This window comes from Ricinus communis, chromosome 5 (assembly GCF_019578655.1).
Source record: "Ricinus communis isolate WT05 ecotype wild-type chromosome 5, ASM1957865v1, whole genome shotgun sequence".
Taxonomy (NCBI): domain Eukaryota; kingdom Viridiplantae; phylum Streptophyta; class Magnoliopsida; order Malpighiales; family Euphorbiaceae; genus Ricinus; species Ricinus communis.
Genome location: NC_063260.1, coordinates 2,324,625 through 2,343,032, shown reverse-complemented (window position 1 = coordinate 2,343,032; position 18,408 = coordinate 2,324,625). Strand labels below are relative to the sequence as shown.

Sequence of the window (18,408 nt, the reverse complement as noted above, 5' to 3'; positions counted from 1 at the left end):
TGCTACTAGAGATGGAATGGAGACGTGTTTAAGCCATCCGTCTTGTTCTTATCTCGAACTATATTCGAATTATTTATTTATAAAATAAAAATAAATAAATTTTTTATTTATTTGATTATATTTAATAATAATTAAAATACTAAAAACATATATTTAAAAACTAATAAAAATATATTTTAAAGTAAATATAGTGGAAATTACTTTAACCTGATTCGACCCGCTTTAAAAACTTTTTCTAGCCGTCCGATCCTTAACGGGGCGGGGTGCTTTCTGTATATACTTTAAAATGGTATTTAAGCTGCCTTTATATCAACTGTTAATTTAATCTTACACCTTGCAAAGTCGGATCGAGCTCGCGTTTAAAATTGAAAAATCCAAGTAGTTTGCGGTTTAAGAGGTCTAGCATAGGCCTATTGAATTCGACTCTATGTATAATCCAACTAAAGCCCAATTATAAACAATTGTACTGAACTTGCCGAACGTATATGGCCTGGGCTTTGTTTGGTCCATGAACAAACCTGAGTTTTTATCATGCAAACTTGTTATTACACGGCAAGATCGCCATAATAATAATAATAATAATACTAGACAAGTGCAAGTGCAAGTGCAATGGCGCCATGATTTTGTACTCAAATGGCGATAATTTTCAGAGCCAAAAGTTGCTTCGCATCTCGTCTCAGAAACCTAACCACCTTACAGGTTAGCTCATCTTCTTTATCTGTTTCTATTTTCACTGGAGCAATTCGTCGAACAGCTTTATGACATTACTTTCAATTGATGCATGTGCAGAGATTCAACCACTCTCTAATCGAACAAACTCCACTATATCCTAGAATGATTTCCTCTGACTCCAAGGATCAACAAAGTAAGTCAAAATCTCATCTTTCAGTCTTTTATTTACTTTTTTCTTTCTTTTTTCAATGTTTGAAGTTATATATGCGTGTAATTACTTAAACTATCAGTTTTAATAATTGAATTAGGTACTGTAATTGACATATCAAAATGGAAAAAGATAAATGCAAGTGCTGTTGGTATCAAGCGTTCTATGATTCCACCTTCTCCATGGCTTGTTTTGAAAATTCTGCATAATAAAGGTAATATTTCTTTTAGTTGTTATGTGACGCTTGATATTCTTTTAATTAGTGAAGATTAGGAAAAAGTTCACTTTGAAGTAAATGGGTAACCGTTGTTTTTTTCAACATATACATTCCCAGAGCTGATGTATTATGTTGTATGGCCCTTATTGTGTCGCCAAACCCATTAATGATGCTAGTTTTATTGTGCCTTTTAATGTTTTAAATGTGAAGCTTCTTTACATGAGTGCCTATTCCAGTTGATAGTTTTTTCATGAATTTCAGGATTTGAAGCTTATTTGGTTGGTGGATGCGTGAGAGATTTACTTCTCAATAGAATACCTAAAGATTTTGATGTGATCACCACTGCTAAGCTTAAACAGGTTTTCTTCTGCTGTTTCTTTCTCTTTTCTTTTTCGTCTACCAGTTTTTGTTTGTGGATTCCTTTTGCTAATAAGTTCATAGGTAGTTGAGTTCAATAAGTATGTGTTGGTTTTGCGATATCTAATAACAGGTTAAGAAGCAATTCCATCGCTGTGAGATTGTTGGACGACGATTTCCTATATGTAGAGTGCATGTGAAAGGATCAGTAGTTGAGGTCTGAAAAGTGCTGTTTTAGTAACTTATATTTTAATTACTTGTGATGATTGGTGTCTAAACATTTTGAATTCATGCAGGAAGCATATGTTCTTAATTGATCTTCTTTTCTCTTTCCTTCTTTTTTCTTTGTGATAGGTATCCAGTTTTGAGACAGTAGCTCAGCACAATGAAGGAAAAGAAGAGGTCCTTATATCTCAAAAACCAAGTGGCTGCAATGGAAGGGACTTCATCCGGTGGAGAAATAGTATGCATCGGGATTTCACAATTAACAGGCACAATTACTTATTTCTTCTAATTTTGTTTATGGGGACAATCGTTTTACCATTTGTGTTGAATGTGTGAAGAACTATGCACTATGCCATGATGATCATGTGTTGAAGTATAACAAGTACAAGATATTAACTGTAATTTTAGTTGATGCAATCTAACCTGAATTTTATTATTTAAATTGTGGAAGCAGTTTGTTCTTTGACCCATTCATGAATCAAATCTTTGATTATGCCAATGGCATGGCAGATTTAAGTTTTTTAAAGGTACTTTCCCCTCATTTTATTTACTAGCAAAATGTAATCTGAGTTTAATTCTCTGGTTCAGCAGTAATTTAAACAACCCCTCTTTTAATTTGTAATATTGTCACAGCTACGGACTGTAATCCCTGCTCGCTTGTCATTCCAAGAGGACTGTGGTAGATGCTTCCACCTCTTTTTAAATTTTTTTAGCTACTTGAGACTTAGGATGCTGTTGGTAAATGCGTTATCAGTTCTAACTGGCCTTGGTACTGTCATTTAGCGAGAATCTTGCGCGGATTGAGAATTACAGGCCGTCTGGGTCTGTCAATTTCAAAGGACACTGAATCTGCTATACGCAAACTTTCATCTTCTGTCAAGAGTTTGGACAAGGTACTTTAAGGTTTAAGAGAAATAACTAACTGCCTGGAATCTTATTGTTTTCAGATTCTACATTTTTTGAATTCTATAAGGGAGACTATTTTGTTTCGTCTTGTCAGGTTCTAGTGTCTTTAGTACACAGTAGCCAGGAACTCCTGTTTGTGGACTTCTTTGCCTTTCTAAATGAGTGCAATTTAGATTCACTTCATAATAAATTATCACCAAAATGACACTCTTTGTTTGTTCAGGCCAGGATAATGATGGAACTGAACTACATGCTATCTTATGGAGCTGCAGAGTCTACTATCTATCTGCTTCAGAGATTCAACCTGCTCGAACTATTTCTTCCATTTCATGTGTGTTGATTTTCAGTATGTTAATTGCTCATTTATAATTTCTGTTTTTCATAGGACCATTAGTTTACTTTACATTTGTACGTGGTAATCCTTGATGCAGGCGGCATATCTTAGTCAACAGGCTGGTGAAACGTTTTCTCTAGGCTCTGTGATGCTGATGGTAAGCTTTATCTGTATAGCAAGAGCCTTGAATGTGTATAATTGTACAGTTGTAGTAATGATAAAGATGCCCTTGGTATGACGTGCAGGGACATAGCTTGGATTTTATGAAATTAAATTCTGGGAGTAGATTACAGCTTATGCAATATTATATGAAAATACTGGAAATACCCAAGAGAATATCTAAAATGATATCATACATCTGAGAAAGGAATCCTGTTGCAGAAAGACCACATTAACTTAATTCTAAAAATTTCCGAGTAATCAAAAATCAGTTGCAGTCTTCATGAGTATAATATCTTTTTAAATCTGATTTTGTCGTCTAAAGTGAAAGCAAGGATAAAGAACTTACATTGTGTTTGCATTAGGGATTTAAAATTGTGAGGTTTGCATTTGGCGATGTATAGGTTTTCTTCAGTCAATTAGAATGCTCAATCCTGATTAAGTTCATGAGCTGGATAAAGGTCTTATTTTAAGTGTGGATTTGGTAGACATAGGGGTGAGCAAAACCGAACCAACTAGTTTAGTTCGGTTTGGGGTGGTTATTTTTAGAGTTCGGTTTGGTTCGGTTTAAAAGTAGACGAACCGAATAATATTTTGGTTCGGTTCGGTTTTTGTTCAAAAAATTTTGGTTATAATCGATCTGACCGAAATTTATATAAACATTTAGAATATTATATTTGTTTATTCATTTAAAGAAAAAATCAAATGTAGTTAACTATAAAAATATTTTTTTTATTTATATATGTGAATATAATTTTTATCATTGTTGATGTTTGAATAAATATTATATATATTTATTTAATTAAATATAAATATTTATAGTTTAAATTACAAAAGAAATAAAAGTAAATAAAAAATCTCGAACCGATTAACTGAACCAAACCAAATTATTTCGGTTCGGTTAATAAATCAGAAAATTCAGTTATTTGGTGTTTGGTCAAAACCGAACTAAATTGACTGTTGCTCACCTCTAGATAAACATATAAGGTGTTGATTTCAATCCACCTCAAATGAGTTTCAAGCTCACTCTTCATTCATGGAACCTAACTAATATTGATCTGAACAGTTTTGTCCAGATCTCTAATCTGATTCTTCCATCCAAGCATATCATTAGAGAAGTTTTTCATATAGGGATGGGGAGTCAAAGAGTACTTGATGGAACAAGGGCCACTAATATGGTTCAGCTTTGGTTCTCTCAGGACTGAGCTGGCTGTTTCCCTTTCAGACATGCATTTTTCTTATAAATACCACTGGTAGGAGGGATCCTTTTATAGTCTACTTGGATTGAGAAAATCATGCCATGTTCGGAACAGGTAGTGGTAGATACTTGACTAAATTCAGTCCCTTCCCATTGGAACAATTTTCACAAAAGGAGTCTTCTTTCTTTATGTTGCTTGCATGTACTTCATAGATTCTATTTTGATCCAAGTATAGTCCAAGTTCAATTGTCACTGATTTTCTAATTGATTTTTCCTGACATTCTTCGTTAATTATCCCTCTTCCTGGCAGAAATTATTTTTCAATTTGGATACACTGGTTAGTTGTGATCGGCCTTGCACTAGCAGTCTATGGTGAGTCCTTTTTGTACAGTTCAAATTTAGTGGTTTGTATGTCATCATTGTCATCATGTCTGCTACTTGTAGCACAACTTCCATAAACATGGTTATTGCTATACTAATTCAATTTTCTTGACATTCATTGAGTTGTAGAGGTTTGGGATTTCTTGATTCATTACAAATATCTTGTAGTTACTTTGGCAGTTATTTGATCAGAAAACAATTTTTTTTTTTCCTTAATTAAAATAACAGTAAATTTGTTCCTCAAGTTTCATCTCTAAATGCCTGCCCAGATTATTTCATTTCAAGTGATAGTGACTATCCCCGATAGCTTGCAATAAAAAATATTTACCAGTATCAATCTTTAAAAGAGTACTTTGCAAGATCTCTTTCAAGATCAACCTCTAAAGGAATATGTGTCATGGAGATTAATAGCTGGGGATTTTGTTACTTAATTATTTTGGAATAAACTTCATAATGAGGATATGTAGAGTGTAGTACAACTTAACTCAATTCAACTAAGCCTTAATTAAGTTAACTGGGATAAACGATCTCTATTCCATACAATATTGGGCTACATCTTCAGAAAAATGTTGAGCCACTAAATCATGTTGTATCACCTATTTTCTCTATGTTAGTTTAGGTTGGTGTTACAATATTAACATTTTACTAGGTTAATTTTCTATCTAGATATTATAGGTGATTCTTAGGATCATTAAGTTTTTTTTTTTTTTAATATCTTACTAGTTTATTTCTTATGTAGTTATTATAGGTAATTATTAGGATATTCTATTATATGTTTTCCTTAATTGTATGTTCTTAATTATGGCAAATAGGGTTAAGGGTTAGGCTAGCCTACCCTATGTTGTAACTATTTTAAAAATGTTATTTTCTTATGAATAAAACAAGCATAAATTTCTTCAAGGTTACGAACTCTTCACCTTCTTTCGATCCTGCGGTGAATTAGACCCACAACCCGATTTCAAACACACTGCCATAACAGTCTACCTCTTCCTTTCTTCCCTAATGTGGCCCCCCTTTCTACTTCACCCATCTACCTGTCTTACCCTTTATTGCCTTGCCCATTTTTCTACATCAGATTCATCAATGAGCAAAGTATCTATTCGAGCTTAGACAAAGACTTTGGACATCCATTGTCCATGTTTTATTTTCTAAGCTTGATGGATATGTAGTTTACCTCAATTATCACTCTTTCAGTCCTACAGATAGATAATTCTAAATCTAATTACTTCATGAAAATCTATATTCCTCTTTGATCCAGATATGAAGAGTTATCATGCTGTGGCACAAATCCTAATCTTAGTGAAAATCTTTAGAGAGAATTTCCTTGATAGAAATACTTCAAGGCCTTGGGTGAATTTCAGTTTTACAGTTTTTCTCCTTTTATTTTCAAATGCATACTGTAGTTGTAAAATAATTTGAGTTAGCTTCTTGTAAAGTATTGGATCAATCAGTCTGGGTAAATAATAGGCATATCCTTTGACGGCTGATTTCTTACTTAATTTAATTCTCATGCCACATTTACATTTTTCTTTCTCTTTTCTGCTAGCTTTTTTTTTTCTTGCTTCCTCTTTTTCTAAAAATCTTTTTTGCCAATTGATATTCAATAGCCAAAAACAAAGCTAGATAATGAATGGACATGTTAATGTATATTTGTAATAAAGGATATCAACCCAAGTGGTGGCTGCTGATCATGTTTTGTCTCTGGAACAGGGTTGGACTACTAGCATTTCACCAAGCTTTGGTAACAAATCCACAAGATGCTCTTGTTTCATGGGTCTTTGCTTCTGTGCTGTATCATGGAAAGTGGAAGGACGGTGTTGAATTTGCAAGGGAAAATGCCAAAATGCAAGTCAAATTTGCACCTGAAATCTCAGGCTTCTCTGAATTTAAATCAGATGAAGAACTTGCAGAGGAAGTTAGTCATCTAGCTTCTTTGGTTCAAGATTCTGTTGATGCTTTGATGGATACAGATACTCTTGCCCAGTCCATGTCTAGATTTGGAGTTACCTCGAGTTCTGGTTTGGTAAGTGCTGAAGGTTAAAAATTTACATACAATAGTTTGATTAATTTGGTTTTAGCTTAGTCAAATGATTTTATGAACTTCAGCATATAGCATTGGCTAATGTTCTAGGTCTATATCTGAAAGTGATTCACTGATAAGTAATTTCTATGACTTAAAAGACCTGGCATCCTATTTTTCTTTTTTAAGAGCTGAGAACCCATCAATGACATAATATACAATGTCCAGCTATTATTAGGTAATTTTTTGTGATATACATGCAAATACACCTTCACATAAAGGGTTTCCATAAACAATAAGTCACAAGGCTTCTTGCACAAATCAAAAGGAGTTTTGTATTTTATGCAGCCAATTACAGCTTCATGAGGAATATTTTCTGTGTCTACTTAGTGATGCAGGATGGAAGTTTGACGACATGGCTAGATCACATCTATGCTAGAAATATCCTTTGATTTAAGCCCACCAGAGAATAAAGAAACTATTAAATTTATAACGTGTTCAAATGTCCTTATCTCTGGCGAACTGAGAATTATTTTTCTTGTGGAATTAAGGATATTCAAAGGCATTGCTGTGATTTAATTCTGCTCTTGTGCTTCTTTCATATGCCACTAGGACATTAGGAAAGTTGAAATTGTGATATTTTTAGGAACTAGTGGTCTATACAAAATTTAGACATGGCATAATTTACTGAAAAATGGCAATGGAAACATTTGAAAATTTAGAAAGGACCACTGATGGGTGAATGTTATATGAAAAACCTTTCTTGAAAGTTCATTTATTTGGGTGGTTATTTTCATGGTGAATAGATGGTAATGGATACATTTGAAAATATTGTAAACTAGTGGTTGCCCTCTATTTGATGGCATATCTAATTCGATTGTCAATGCAACAACCTTCTCTTGGACAAGTAAAATAATTTAGCTCTCCTGTAATTTAAAATATCATTTCTGTATCCTATTTATTTTGTAGGGAAGAAAAGAAACTTTTTTTCAAAAAAGCAAATGTTGTGCAGATGAACGGTGTACGAGTCTTTGTTACTTTCCTCCTCCTTTGCTGAAACTTGGACTTGTCCTATGCACAGCTCATGGACCTTGCCAGCAACTCTGAATTTCTTTTAAGTTAAAAAATGCTGCATGATAAACCCTCCAATATCTTCATTAGAATTACAAGTTAGTGAAAAATCAATGCATCATGCCATAGCTTACTTTAGTGTGAAGTGTATTCCATTATGTATCATCTAGATTCCTAGAGCTTTGTCTTGTTTGACTTAAATTCTTGTTCTTTGTGCTTCAGGTATTTGTATCGAAGAAAATAGCAAATGATGTTGCTCAACTTTTTAATGTGCTGGTGGATGATGTTGAATCTTACAAAACTGAGAGAGAAAGTTTCATGATTGACTACTACCTGCTTGGGAAGGGTAATCAGCATGAGACTAGATTTGTTCTTGGTAAAGTTATTTTAGAAACTTTGAGTGGAGGACTCACTAAAGGAGTAGAGGTTGCTGAAGATGGACCAAAGGTCATTGAGGAGAAACATGATTCGAAACTTTCTGATCTGGTCAAGGATTACATGGTGGAATGGGAGGAAGAAATACCTGTCCTGTCACCACTTGATCATGAACACAGCCAAAAAAAGACGGGAAACAAACGAAAATTGGTAATGACAAAATCCTTTTATGAGGAGAAGGTAGCTACAAAGGAAGATGTTTTGAAAAATAAGTCTGAGGCGGTGGCTAAGAAGCCCCAGAAGATACTTAAGATAACTCAATTACCTGAATTAGAGAAGAAAAAACATCATTTGTCTGAGAATTCTGGGACTAGTAATTTAAGCATTGAGGGGAAAGTTAACCATGAAGAGAAGAAAGATTGCCGACTATTATTGCAAGAGGTGGTCAAGGACAAGACTGAAAATTTAAAACAGATGATTAAGGAGAAAACTGATCGGCCTTCTCTGTATAATCTTTTCAGGAGATGACAGTTGTGTTTGTTGCAAAAGACATGCTTTACAATAGAAACTGGGAAGCAGCACTGCCTCAGTTCTCTTTGTAACGCACATGCCAACCTGGGGTAACAGAATTGCAGTAAAGCTATAAAGTGACCGGTAAATCTGTGTGTGTGTGGCATGTGAGTACTGTCTCACATGTGCATAGATATATCCTTGCCTAAATTTTGCCTACATGACATAATCTTTCTTTCTGCTGCAATTGTTCACTAAAGCCGAAAGGCTGATATGGCCTATTGCCAATGTAACATCATCTATATTACAAAAAAGAAAAAGAAAAGAAAAAAGGAACTTTCTTTTTGTGATTTAGATAAAACTATTATTATCAGCTCCAAAGGCCATTGTTATAAAAAGTTGTGTTATGTAGCATTTCTTTTATTAGGCCATATTTGTTGTTAGAGTAGTGAGTAGTCTTAGGTAAGACATTCAATTTTGAATTAGTATTATAGATATGAGCCAGAGTGTGGCAGCTTGGATTTTGTTTACTATATTAGGGAATGATGTGCATCAGATGTACAGTTCTTTGTTCTAAATGTTTTTGAGAAATTATCTGATATACATTGAAGTTTGCTTCTCTTGATTTTTTTTACTTAGGCCAAATGCATATTTATGCAGTTGAATTTTGATCGTTAGTCGGTTTAACACTCCAGCTTTTGATATAACCTAACAAACATCTGAATTTATTTTTTTGTGATTTCTTAACACTTTTTAATATGTTTTCATTCGATACATCCACATGTATTGCATGAAGGTGTTTAAATATTTAATTTAGGTTTATGCTAGATTGAATTAAAAGTTAAAGTGTTTAAATATTAAAAAGAATAAAATTCAAGTGTTTAGTAGATCAAATCAAAAGTTTTAAGGGTTAAATTGACTAATTAATACAAGTTTAGAAATATAAATATGTATTTGGTCATTTTCTTATTAGATTATGTTTTGTGAACGAGACTGGATTGATGATAAAATAGAATCGCATCAAATAAAAATAAAAAAAATTTGTAGTTAAATATATAAAAATGACAGATAATTAAAATTTTTTTAATTTGAAATAGTTATAATGAAATGGTAGGAGCATACGTTTAAAATATTATATAGAGATCAAAAATATATTTTATAAAAGTTATAATATATTAAAAAATATAGTCAAAAAGATATTTAATAAATATTATGGAATACTAAAAAATTTTGTAAGGATTATAAAAATTATAAGGAATTCATAAGATATTTGCAATAAGTGTAACGGATGCCTGATGAAAAAATATTATTAGTATGAGTGCTAAAATGGTTAAATATTTAGTTTAGGGTGCCAACTGTACATATGCATTTGGCCTTTTGGGTTTGTCTCTCGAGAAACTTGTCTTTTCTTCATGTTTTAAATAGTATTTTAGTACACTTCTGCTCACTGTTTTTGCTTTTGAAATAAAAGGGAACAAAAAAAGGTTGTTTCATCCATTGGAATTCATCATGTTTCAAAGCTGAATAGTAATTTCATTACACTTCTATGGGGTAAATGCTATATCAATACTAAATTTTTGGACTTAATATCCAATTGGCACCAATACTTTAATTTCTTTCTTTTTGATACAAGTACTTCTATTTTCTATTTCAGTTTGGAGTACCTAACACTTTTCAGTTTATTTTTGCCGATATGGCCATTGAATATGAAACTTCTTAATTGATTCACCATATTAATAATGTCAATACATTATTAACTTATCATACTCAGCATGTCTGACCCATCTTTTAAATTTTTTTTTCAAACTACGCATTTGGGTAGGTCCTATATGCTTAGTAGGATCAGTTAATAATGCGTTCATATTGTTAATACGACGAATCAATTAAGAATTTATCATTTTCAATGGCCATATTAGTAAAAATAGGCTGAAAAGTGTTAGGCACCCTAAATTGAAATGGAAAATAAAAGTACAAGTACCAAAAAGAAAATAACTGAAATATTGATACCAATTGGATATTAAGTCCAAAGATTTGGTACCAATAAAGTAATTTACCCCACTTCTGCTCAACTTTTTTTGTCTTGAAATTTTTTTTTCTAAAAGAAAATTGGCTGTCTAATCCATTGCTAAGAATCAAAAAAAAACTTTATAAGAGTTAGCTAAATGATTCCTCAAATAACAAAAAAAAAAAACAAACTACCATTAAGATTACCCTTTTTCTTAATTTGGTGAAATTTGAAGCCCATAATTACTTTAATGCACTTTAGAATTTAAAATAAATAAATTTTATGAACTATTTTTTAAAATCCATCTTAAAACAGAATGTCATTAAAAAAAAAAATTCTCTTAAAGTGCAAAGTTCCAAACAGAGTTGAAATCTTACCTTACCATTAGGTTAAAAGCACAATTAAAATTGCCTGACTGTACACATGAATATCAATCATGATTGTTTGTTATGAATTACTAAATCTTGTATTGATGTGTGTTTCAAAATTATGAAATTTAGCCTTTTTGTGATATGATGCAGAAGTAAGAAGAGACCCCAAAATGGTCCTTTGCAAAAAGGATGATGAATCAATTTTACATTTTCCAATAGCATATTTGTCCTTCAATTTCAAAAGCTTCTTTTAGCCTCCATGGTTTGCTTGCCTTTGGACATTTGATACTTCAAACCCTTACCTTTGTTCTCAATTTCAAAAGCTGTCTTCTTAGGGTATCTCAGTTTATACTTGAATCCACTTTTGCTTTTCTTTTTATCTTTCTTTTGGTCAACTTCAAAATGAAGGCTCCTAACATTTTTCTTTTCCTTTTTTTCTTTTAACTTCTTAGGGTACCTCTCAATTATTTTTTTTCATCAAATTAAGCTAAACAAAATCACTATAGAAATATCATATAATTAATTTACTTAAAAATATAATATCTTTAATTTAAAAATAATTTAAGGAATTTTAAAATATAACTTCAACTTTTGATTTTTTTTTCTATTTCTCAAAATATTTTGTATATTAGAATATTGATTCAATTTTGAAAATTTTGTTCTATTTAGAACTTGGAACAGTATTTAATCCTTTCTTTTTTGCTAAGTGCAGCTCTAATTAATATGGACGGACCATATTACAACAAATTATAGATAGTATATTTTAGAGATTAATATAAAAATAAATAGTCAAATTTGTAAGAATCAAAATTCATTTGTTAAAAATGGAAGTAAATCAAGATGAAAATGACCTGATTCATATATATATATATATATATATAATTCATCCAAAGGACATTAGTTATTGAGATGGCATACATAATCATGGTAATAGTAACTATAATAATGAGAATAAAAGTAAACTAGAATGGCTCTAAAATAAATGAAATAATGACAATCAAAACAAACAAAAAGAAGACACAAAAATTTCATAAAAGGGTGAAATGGCAAGATTCTATTGGTCCATTAACCCCCTTCAGAGGCAATAGAAAAAGCCCAAGTGGGGAAGAGCGCATTGGAGCGCTATCAGAATGTTGAGTAAACTAAAAGCAAAAGCAGCCAATCAAAAGCCCGAGATTGTAGTTATAGGTTAATTACAGAAAGATCCTTCACATTTTATATTAAGAAAATCACTAAGATAGAGTCATAAGATTTACATTTAGTCCTCAACGTTCTACATTAAACTATATCTTATTCTACAAAATTGTAAATTTAGTTACATTCTAATCCTAAGCTGTTATATTATAAGACTATAAATTAACTAAAATTAGACTCAATTTAAAACTAAGTTACACTTACTTGGTTAGATCTAGCAATTATATGCCTATGCTTAAATTTGGTTTACTCCCCACCAAACAAATAGATATGTTCTTACATTTAATTTTATGAATTTAAATGATATTGGCGAAATTAAAATTTTCAATTTTTGAACAAGCTCGAGCTAAATCTAAGAAGAAAAAAAAGTGTTAATGCTAAAAAGAATAATCTATCCATTCTTGAGGATCTTCACAGTCATAAAAGAATTCTCCTTAAAATATCATATTTAAACCCATTTTAGCACAATTTTTCAGAGTAAAGGTTATGGTTCTTTATATTTCACAAATTATAATTGTATTTTTTTAGTGATTTTGAAAATAATTTTTGAAAGAAGCTAGATTTTCTAGCAATTCCCAAAAACTAGTATTAGAAAAGTACATTCTGAAAAAAAGTTTAAAAATTAAGAAAGTAAAAGCTAATTTGAAGATACTGTGGGAATTAGAAAATTAAAATTGCTAATCAGAAAAAAATAAACAAGGGACCAAAGGTTCATTTGAAGTAACCTCATGGATTAATTTGTAAATATAAAGCCAATAATGATTTTTGAAATCAGATGCGGCGAGCCACATGCCAACGAAGTGAGTGACCGTTGTTAAGACAAGCATGGAAAGTCATCGCTAATCCCATAATCTAACGGTCACATTTCACTAGCCGTTGCGTTTGAAAAAAAAAAAAAAAAGAAGAAAGCAAAGACACAGCAATTCATTTAACCATTGTTGTCGCCCAAGTGTCTCTCACTTACTTCACTATCTAACTGGGTTTTTAGACTCAGTTGCCTTCGAGGCTTTTTTTAAATGCCCATTACTTGTTAAAGTTTAAATCTTTAAGGGTACTGGGTTCTTCAAGAAAGGGGGGGATTTTTCTTTTTGTGTGTGTTTGTGTGATTGTTCGTTCAGATAGTTTATTGAGCAAAATGAATGTATCTGATGAGAACAATCCTAACATTGCAAAACCCTCAAGTTTTCAAGGTAGAGAAGTGAAGTTTTGAGGTTGAATATGGGTGTTAATTTTCAGGATCTGACATGGGTTTGTTGTGTTTTGTTTGAATTATAGGAGGATTAGAGATGGGTAACAGAAAGTTTGGGCAAGAGATTAGGAACAACAGAAGAGCTCTAAATGTGTTAAATCAGAATTTTATGGGAGGACAAGGAGCATATCCTTGTGTTGTTAACAAGAGAGGATTATCAGAGTAATTATTTTCTTTATAAAATCAGTGAATGTTTGTTCTTTTTTTTCTTTTCTTTTGCTGAAAAATAATTTCTTTTGGGTGTATCCTTTTCTTTCCCCCTTTCAGAAGTGATGGAGTCTGTGAAAGAAACCAACTTAATCCTGCACATCGGCCAATTACAAGGTTAGAATCATGATCTTTTTTTTTTTCTTTCCAAAGTTTGTTTGGCTGATGGGGTAAAGAAGAAAGAGAAAAAGTAAGAGAGAAAAACAAAGATCCAAATTTGAAATTTTAGATCTCTTCCTGCTGTGGTGAATATAGAAAAAGAAAAAAAGGAAGCTTGCATCAAGCTAATGCTATTAAAACTTAACAGGTTGAGTTTGATACAAGTTATTTCAAATTTTGATATTTAGATTTCAATTTGCCATTTTAGGAAGTTTGCTGCACAATTGTCAAGTACACATCAGAATTGTCCCCAGGTACCTTCTCTTTCTTTCTCAAAAAAAGTTTAAAAAAAGAAAGAAAGAAAAGAAAAGTAGGTTTTATTCTTTGGTAATCAAAAAGAAGGGCAGTGTTTAATTTGTTGGAACATGCTGTTAGCAGGAGACTAAAAAGCATAAGCCTTCAGTTTCGAGCACTAATGGGTTTGGAGACTCTATATTCATAGATGTGGAAGAAAATAAGGCCGCTGAAGACCATCCAGAACCAATGTTTTTAGAACAAACAGAAGCAACCCTTGATGAAATGGTGCTTTTCTTTCTCTTTCTACCTGTCATTATGCAACTTTTCTTCTTCTTTTTTTCTTTTCTAAAGTTTAGAGCCTATAATTGACTCTCATGAAATCTGTCAGGAGGAGGTTGAAATGGAGGATATAATTGAAGAGCCTATTGTGGATATTGATGGCTGTGATGCAAAGAATCCCCTTGCAGTTGTTGATTATGTTGAAGATTTGTATGCCAACTATAGAAAAATAGAGGTATATTACAAATTGGTTTCTAAATTCTATTATATCACTGTTGATTAGATGAAAAAATTTTGATATTCTATGGAGTTCCCCATTGTTCTTGTATTATTAATTTGGATCTAGTGTCTTTTTTATATGGTTACTTCAGATATTCTAAGTTGGCAGAAACAAAAACCTTCCTAAGACACCAATTGCTTTGCCATTTAAGTAAAGTTTTATGATATGCTTGAAATTTACATTCCTAATATGTCTGCAAATGCAATGGATGTTAAGAGAACTTCTATTTCCAACTAAAATTTGATGACTAAATACAGCTCACTCTGTGCAGAACTTTACCTGTGTCTCCCAAAACTATATGGCACAACAGTTTGACATTAATGAGAAGATGAGAGCCATACTGATTGACTGGCTTATTGAGGTAATGGAAATGCTCCTTCTAAAACATGCCATTGAAATGATGATAGCACTATTGAATATTAGTTCTAAATCAATACTGATTTTGAATGATTTGGTTCATGATAGGTGCATGACAAGTTTGATCTTATGAAAGAGACATTATTTCTTACGGTTAATCTCATCGATAGATTTCTATCACAGCAAACAGTGGTAAGAAAGAAGCTTCAGTTGGTGGGGTTGGTTGCTATGCTGTTAGCATGCAAGTATGAAGAGGTATCTGTTCCAGTGGTAGGAGATTTGATTCTCATATCAGACAAGGCCTACAACAGGGAAGAAGTGCTTGAAATGGTAAATTTTCTGTCAAAATCTCAAGCTTTTCAGATTCTACCAAACTCTGAAAACCCTTGAGGCTTAAGTGAAAAAACAAGCAAGTAAAACATTTTCTTCTTCCTTCACAACCTGCAGGAAAAGTTGATGCTCAATAAATTACAGTTTAACATGTCATTTCCAACACCATATGTTTTCATGCAAAGGTTCCTCAAGGCTGCTCAGTCAGATAAGAAAATTGAGATGCTGTCCTTCTTCATCATTGAGCTTTCCCTTGTGGAGTATGAGATGCTCAAGTTCCCACCATCTTTATTAGCAGCAGCAGCAATATATACTGCTCAATGCACCATCTATGGCTTTAAGCAGTGGAATAGGACCTGTGAATGGCACAGTAACTATTCAGAAGATCAACTTCTGTGAGTTCCCCACCACTCCAATTAGTAGTATCTTTCTTCTTTGATGAAATTGTTGAATAGAAAATTACTAATGATGGACATTGTTTCTTGCATATTTCAATTTACAGCGAATGTTCAAGATTAATGGTTGGTTTCCATCAGAAGGCAGGGACAGGGAAACTAACAGGAGTACACAGGAAATACAATACATCCAAGTTTGGACATACTTCAAAATGTGAACCAGCATGTTTTCTATTAGAGACTCAGTCATAGCAGCAGAAGGAATGTGTACAGCTACTGACTTTTTACTTGAACTGGGTTGGTGGATTGATTACACACAATAATCCTGCAACTTTGGTTGCAATTTGGGGATTTGGTTATATTTTTGAGTTAGTATTAAACAGCAGCCTTGGATTGTTTCAATTACAGCCATGGTTGTGTGATCTTATGTTCTGCTCCATTATTGGAACATTTAAATACATCTAAATATTCCTTAATGTAATTGTTATGCTCCATTAAAATTTAAATACAATAATTTCATGACACCATATATGTATCCCTTGATTGAAATGCAACCCATCTCTTTATCTTGCTTTCTTCAGTGCTTCCATTACCAATAGAACATAAAGTCTGCATTCCAAGTTCATTACATGCTACCTACTGCCAGGAATCTCAATATAAAACAATATATAATAGTGAGTTCTTCACTATAATTATGATAGACTTTTATGATATTTAACATATTCTTACAATGTGTTGCATACTTGCATTTACATCCATTGTTATATGATTATTATCAACTATAATCAAAAATTAATTACTGTAAATGTAACACCACAAAAAATGCCATATATTATGATTTTGTAATAGAAATTTTATAATTTTATGTATAGAATTTATTCAGAAGGTTTTCCTGACATGGTTCTCAATGACTTGGGCATTAATTGGCTTATTGATTTGGTGATCAATGTTGGACCTACCTAACCATTAATCTAAGGGTTTTTTACGGGAAAATAGTGAAATTTTGTATTTTTATGGTCAACATTTTTTATTTATTTTTAATTTTTTTGTACAACTTCTTTTCAAAGAATTTTATTTATACTATTTTTTTTAACTGCACTATGGTATTCTTTTGATATTTTATTGATATTTTTTTAGTATATTTTTATTACCGTTAAATGACTTTCTTAGTTTTATTTTAATTATATTTTTATATATTTTGAACCGCGCTTAATATGTCTTTTTATATATTATAGTATGTTTTTTGAAACACACATTTTTATGTCATCAAAATATACTAATTTCTATAAAGAAAATATGTAATATCAATTCACAAATACTAAACATAAATATATAAAATAAAAATAATAAAACCTCATTTGACTAATTTCACAATAATACAAGTAAAATAATATATATCTTATAGGTATACTTTTAGTATATTTTTTCAAATGAAATTCTAAAATTAAAATTCATAATAACACAAGTTAAAATAAATAAACTTTCGGTATTTTTTAGATATACTTTTAGTATTTTTTTTTTGATAAAGTTTTAAAAAAATAAAAAAGATATAACATAAAAACTAAAATCATAATAATACAAATTAAAAATAATATTTTTCGAGTATTTTTTAGATATATTTTTAGTTTTTTTTTATGAAAAAATTTTGATAAAAAAATCGTATAAATAAAAAGTTTAAAAAAATCATATTTTTTTTACCATGAAAATAAATTTTTTTAAACAAAAATGAATCATGAAATTTCTTCTTAATCTAAAGAAAATAATGGGTATTGACTCCAAGAAATTGTTAAAAAAGAAAAAAGAAAAAAAGGTCACATGCTATTTCTTATTTCATATTATATTTTGGAAGCAAATATGCAATTGTTTGTGAATGAGTAGCCCTAGCAAGTAGAAAAGTTTATGCTGTCCTCCAAATCCAAGGAAAATGACACTCACAAAATTCCAAGGGAAATGAGGAAGCAAGTTGCATTTTTCTCTTCACTCTCCACCTAAAACAAATCAAACCCTTTATGACCAATGCCACCAATCCCCATTTGGGAATTTGGATTGCAAGGCAAGTACCACTAAATGCAAATAGTCAGTGTGAAAAGAGACAATTATAAAATGTATTTATTTTTACATAATTGAAGTGATATTAGCATTTATTTAAAAAAAAAAAAAAGAGATTCACATGCTTTCTTTCGCATTAAATAAATTTCTATCTTTATAATAAGTATAGAATTTTTTTACTCATATAAATAAAAAATTAGATATAATACATATTTAACATTTAAATTTTAGTAATTTATTCACTATAATATTTTAATTTTCAATTTAGTCCAACAAACACTTAAATTCTATTTAATTTAATAAACACTTAAATTTTATTTTCTGATAATATTTAAATATTTATGAGTAGTATACATGGATGTATTAAATAAAATAATATGTTAAAAAATATTTAAATATCATAAAAAATAAATTAATGTGTCTATTAAATTATATCAAAAATTAGAGTGTTAAAATGATCAAATGGATAAAGTATGATTGCCTAATTGTATATTTAGCCACAAAAATATTTTGAAATTTATACTATTATATATTTTATCCTTTTATTTCTCAAGAATATAAATTTTTTTACTTTTTATATAAATCATAATTTATAAGACTGCTATTAGAGTATTAAAAAAAGTAAATTAACTCTAGTTATACATATCACTTCAGTTTTTCAA

The 18,408-nt window shown here is 30.9% G+C and overlaps 2 protein-coding genes across 2 annotated transcripts; both read left to right on the top strand.

Annotated features, from left to right (window-relative positions):
• Positions 1–374: 374 nt before the first annotated feature.
• LOC8268760 lies at positions 375–9,253 on the top strand. Its single transcript, XM_002521659.3, has 14 exons — positions 375–699; positions 790–865; positions 981–1,094; positions 1,359–1,456; positions 1,588–1,671; positions 1,809–1,945; positions 2,134–2,206; positions 2,313–2,358; positions 2,463–2,572; positions 2,809–2,916; positions 3,017–3,076; positions 4,588–4,649; positions 6,369–6,681; positions 7,972–9,253. Exons 1-14 carry the CDS (start codon positions 634–636, stop codon positions 8,650–8,652), a joined length of 2,028 nt encoding a protein of 675 aa, XP_002521705.2. The 5' UTR covers positions 375–633; the 3' UTR covers positions 8,653–9,253.
• Positions 9,254–12,879: 3,626 nt separating this feature from the next.
• Positions 12,880–16,226, top strand: LOC8268759 (G2/mitotic-specific cyclin-2). The gene is made up of 10 exons (XM_002521658.4): positions 12,880–13,394; positions 13,480–13,615; positions 13,721–13,777; positions 14,028–14,073; positions 14,198–14,341; positions 14,445–14,570; positions 14,887–14,976; positions 15,081–15,302; positions 15,420–15,697; positions 15,805–16,226. Exons 1-10 carry the CDS (start codon positions 13,340–13,342, stop codon positions 15,947–15,949), a joined length of 1,299 nt encoding a protein of 432 aa, XP_002521704.1. The 5' UTR covers positions 12,880–13,339; the 3' UTR covers positions 15,950–16,226.
• The last annotated feature ends 2,182 nt before the right edge of the window (positions 16,227–18,408 follow it).

Coding starts and splice junctions, on each gene's coding strand:
- LOC8268760 (XM_002521659.3), top strand. CDS start 634: ATGGCGATAATTTTCAGAGCCAAAAGTTGCTTCGCATCTCGTCTCAGA. Junction 1,672..1,808: donor TGAAAGGATCAGTAGTTGAG/GTCTGAAAAGTG, acceptor TCTTTGTGATAG/GTATCCAGTTTTGAGACAGT. Junction 2,359..2,462: donor GTCATTCCAAGAGGACTGTG/GTAGATGCTTCC, acceptor ACTGTCATTTAG/CGAGAATCTTGCGCGGATTG.
- LOC8268759 (XM_002521658.4), top strand. CDS start 13,340: ATGAATGTATCTGATGAGAACAATCCTAACATTGCAAAACCCTCAAGT. Junction 14,342..14,444: donor AAGCAACCCTTGATGAAATG/GTGCTTTTCTTT, acceptor GAAATCTGTCAG/GAGGAGGTTGAAATGGAGGA. Junction 15,698..15,804: donor TATTCAGAAGATCAACTTCT/GTGAGTTCCCCA, acceptor TTCAATTTACAG/CGAATGTTCAAGATTAATGG.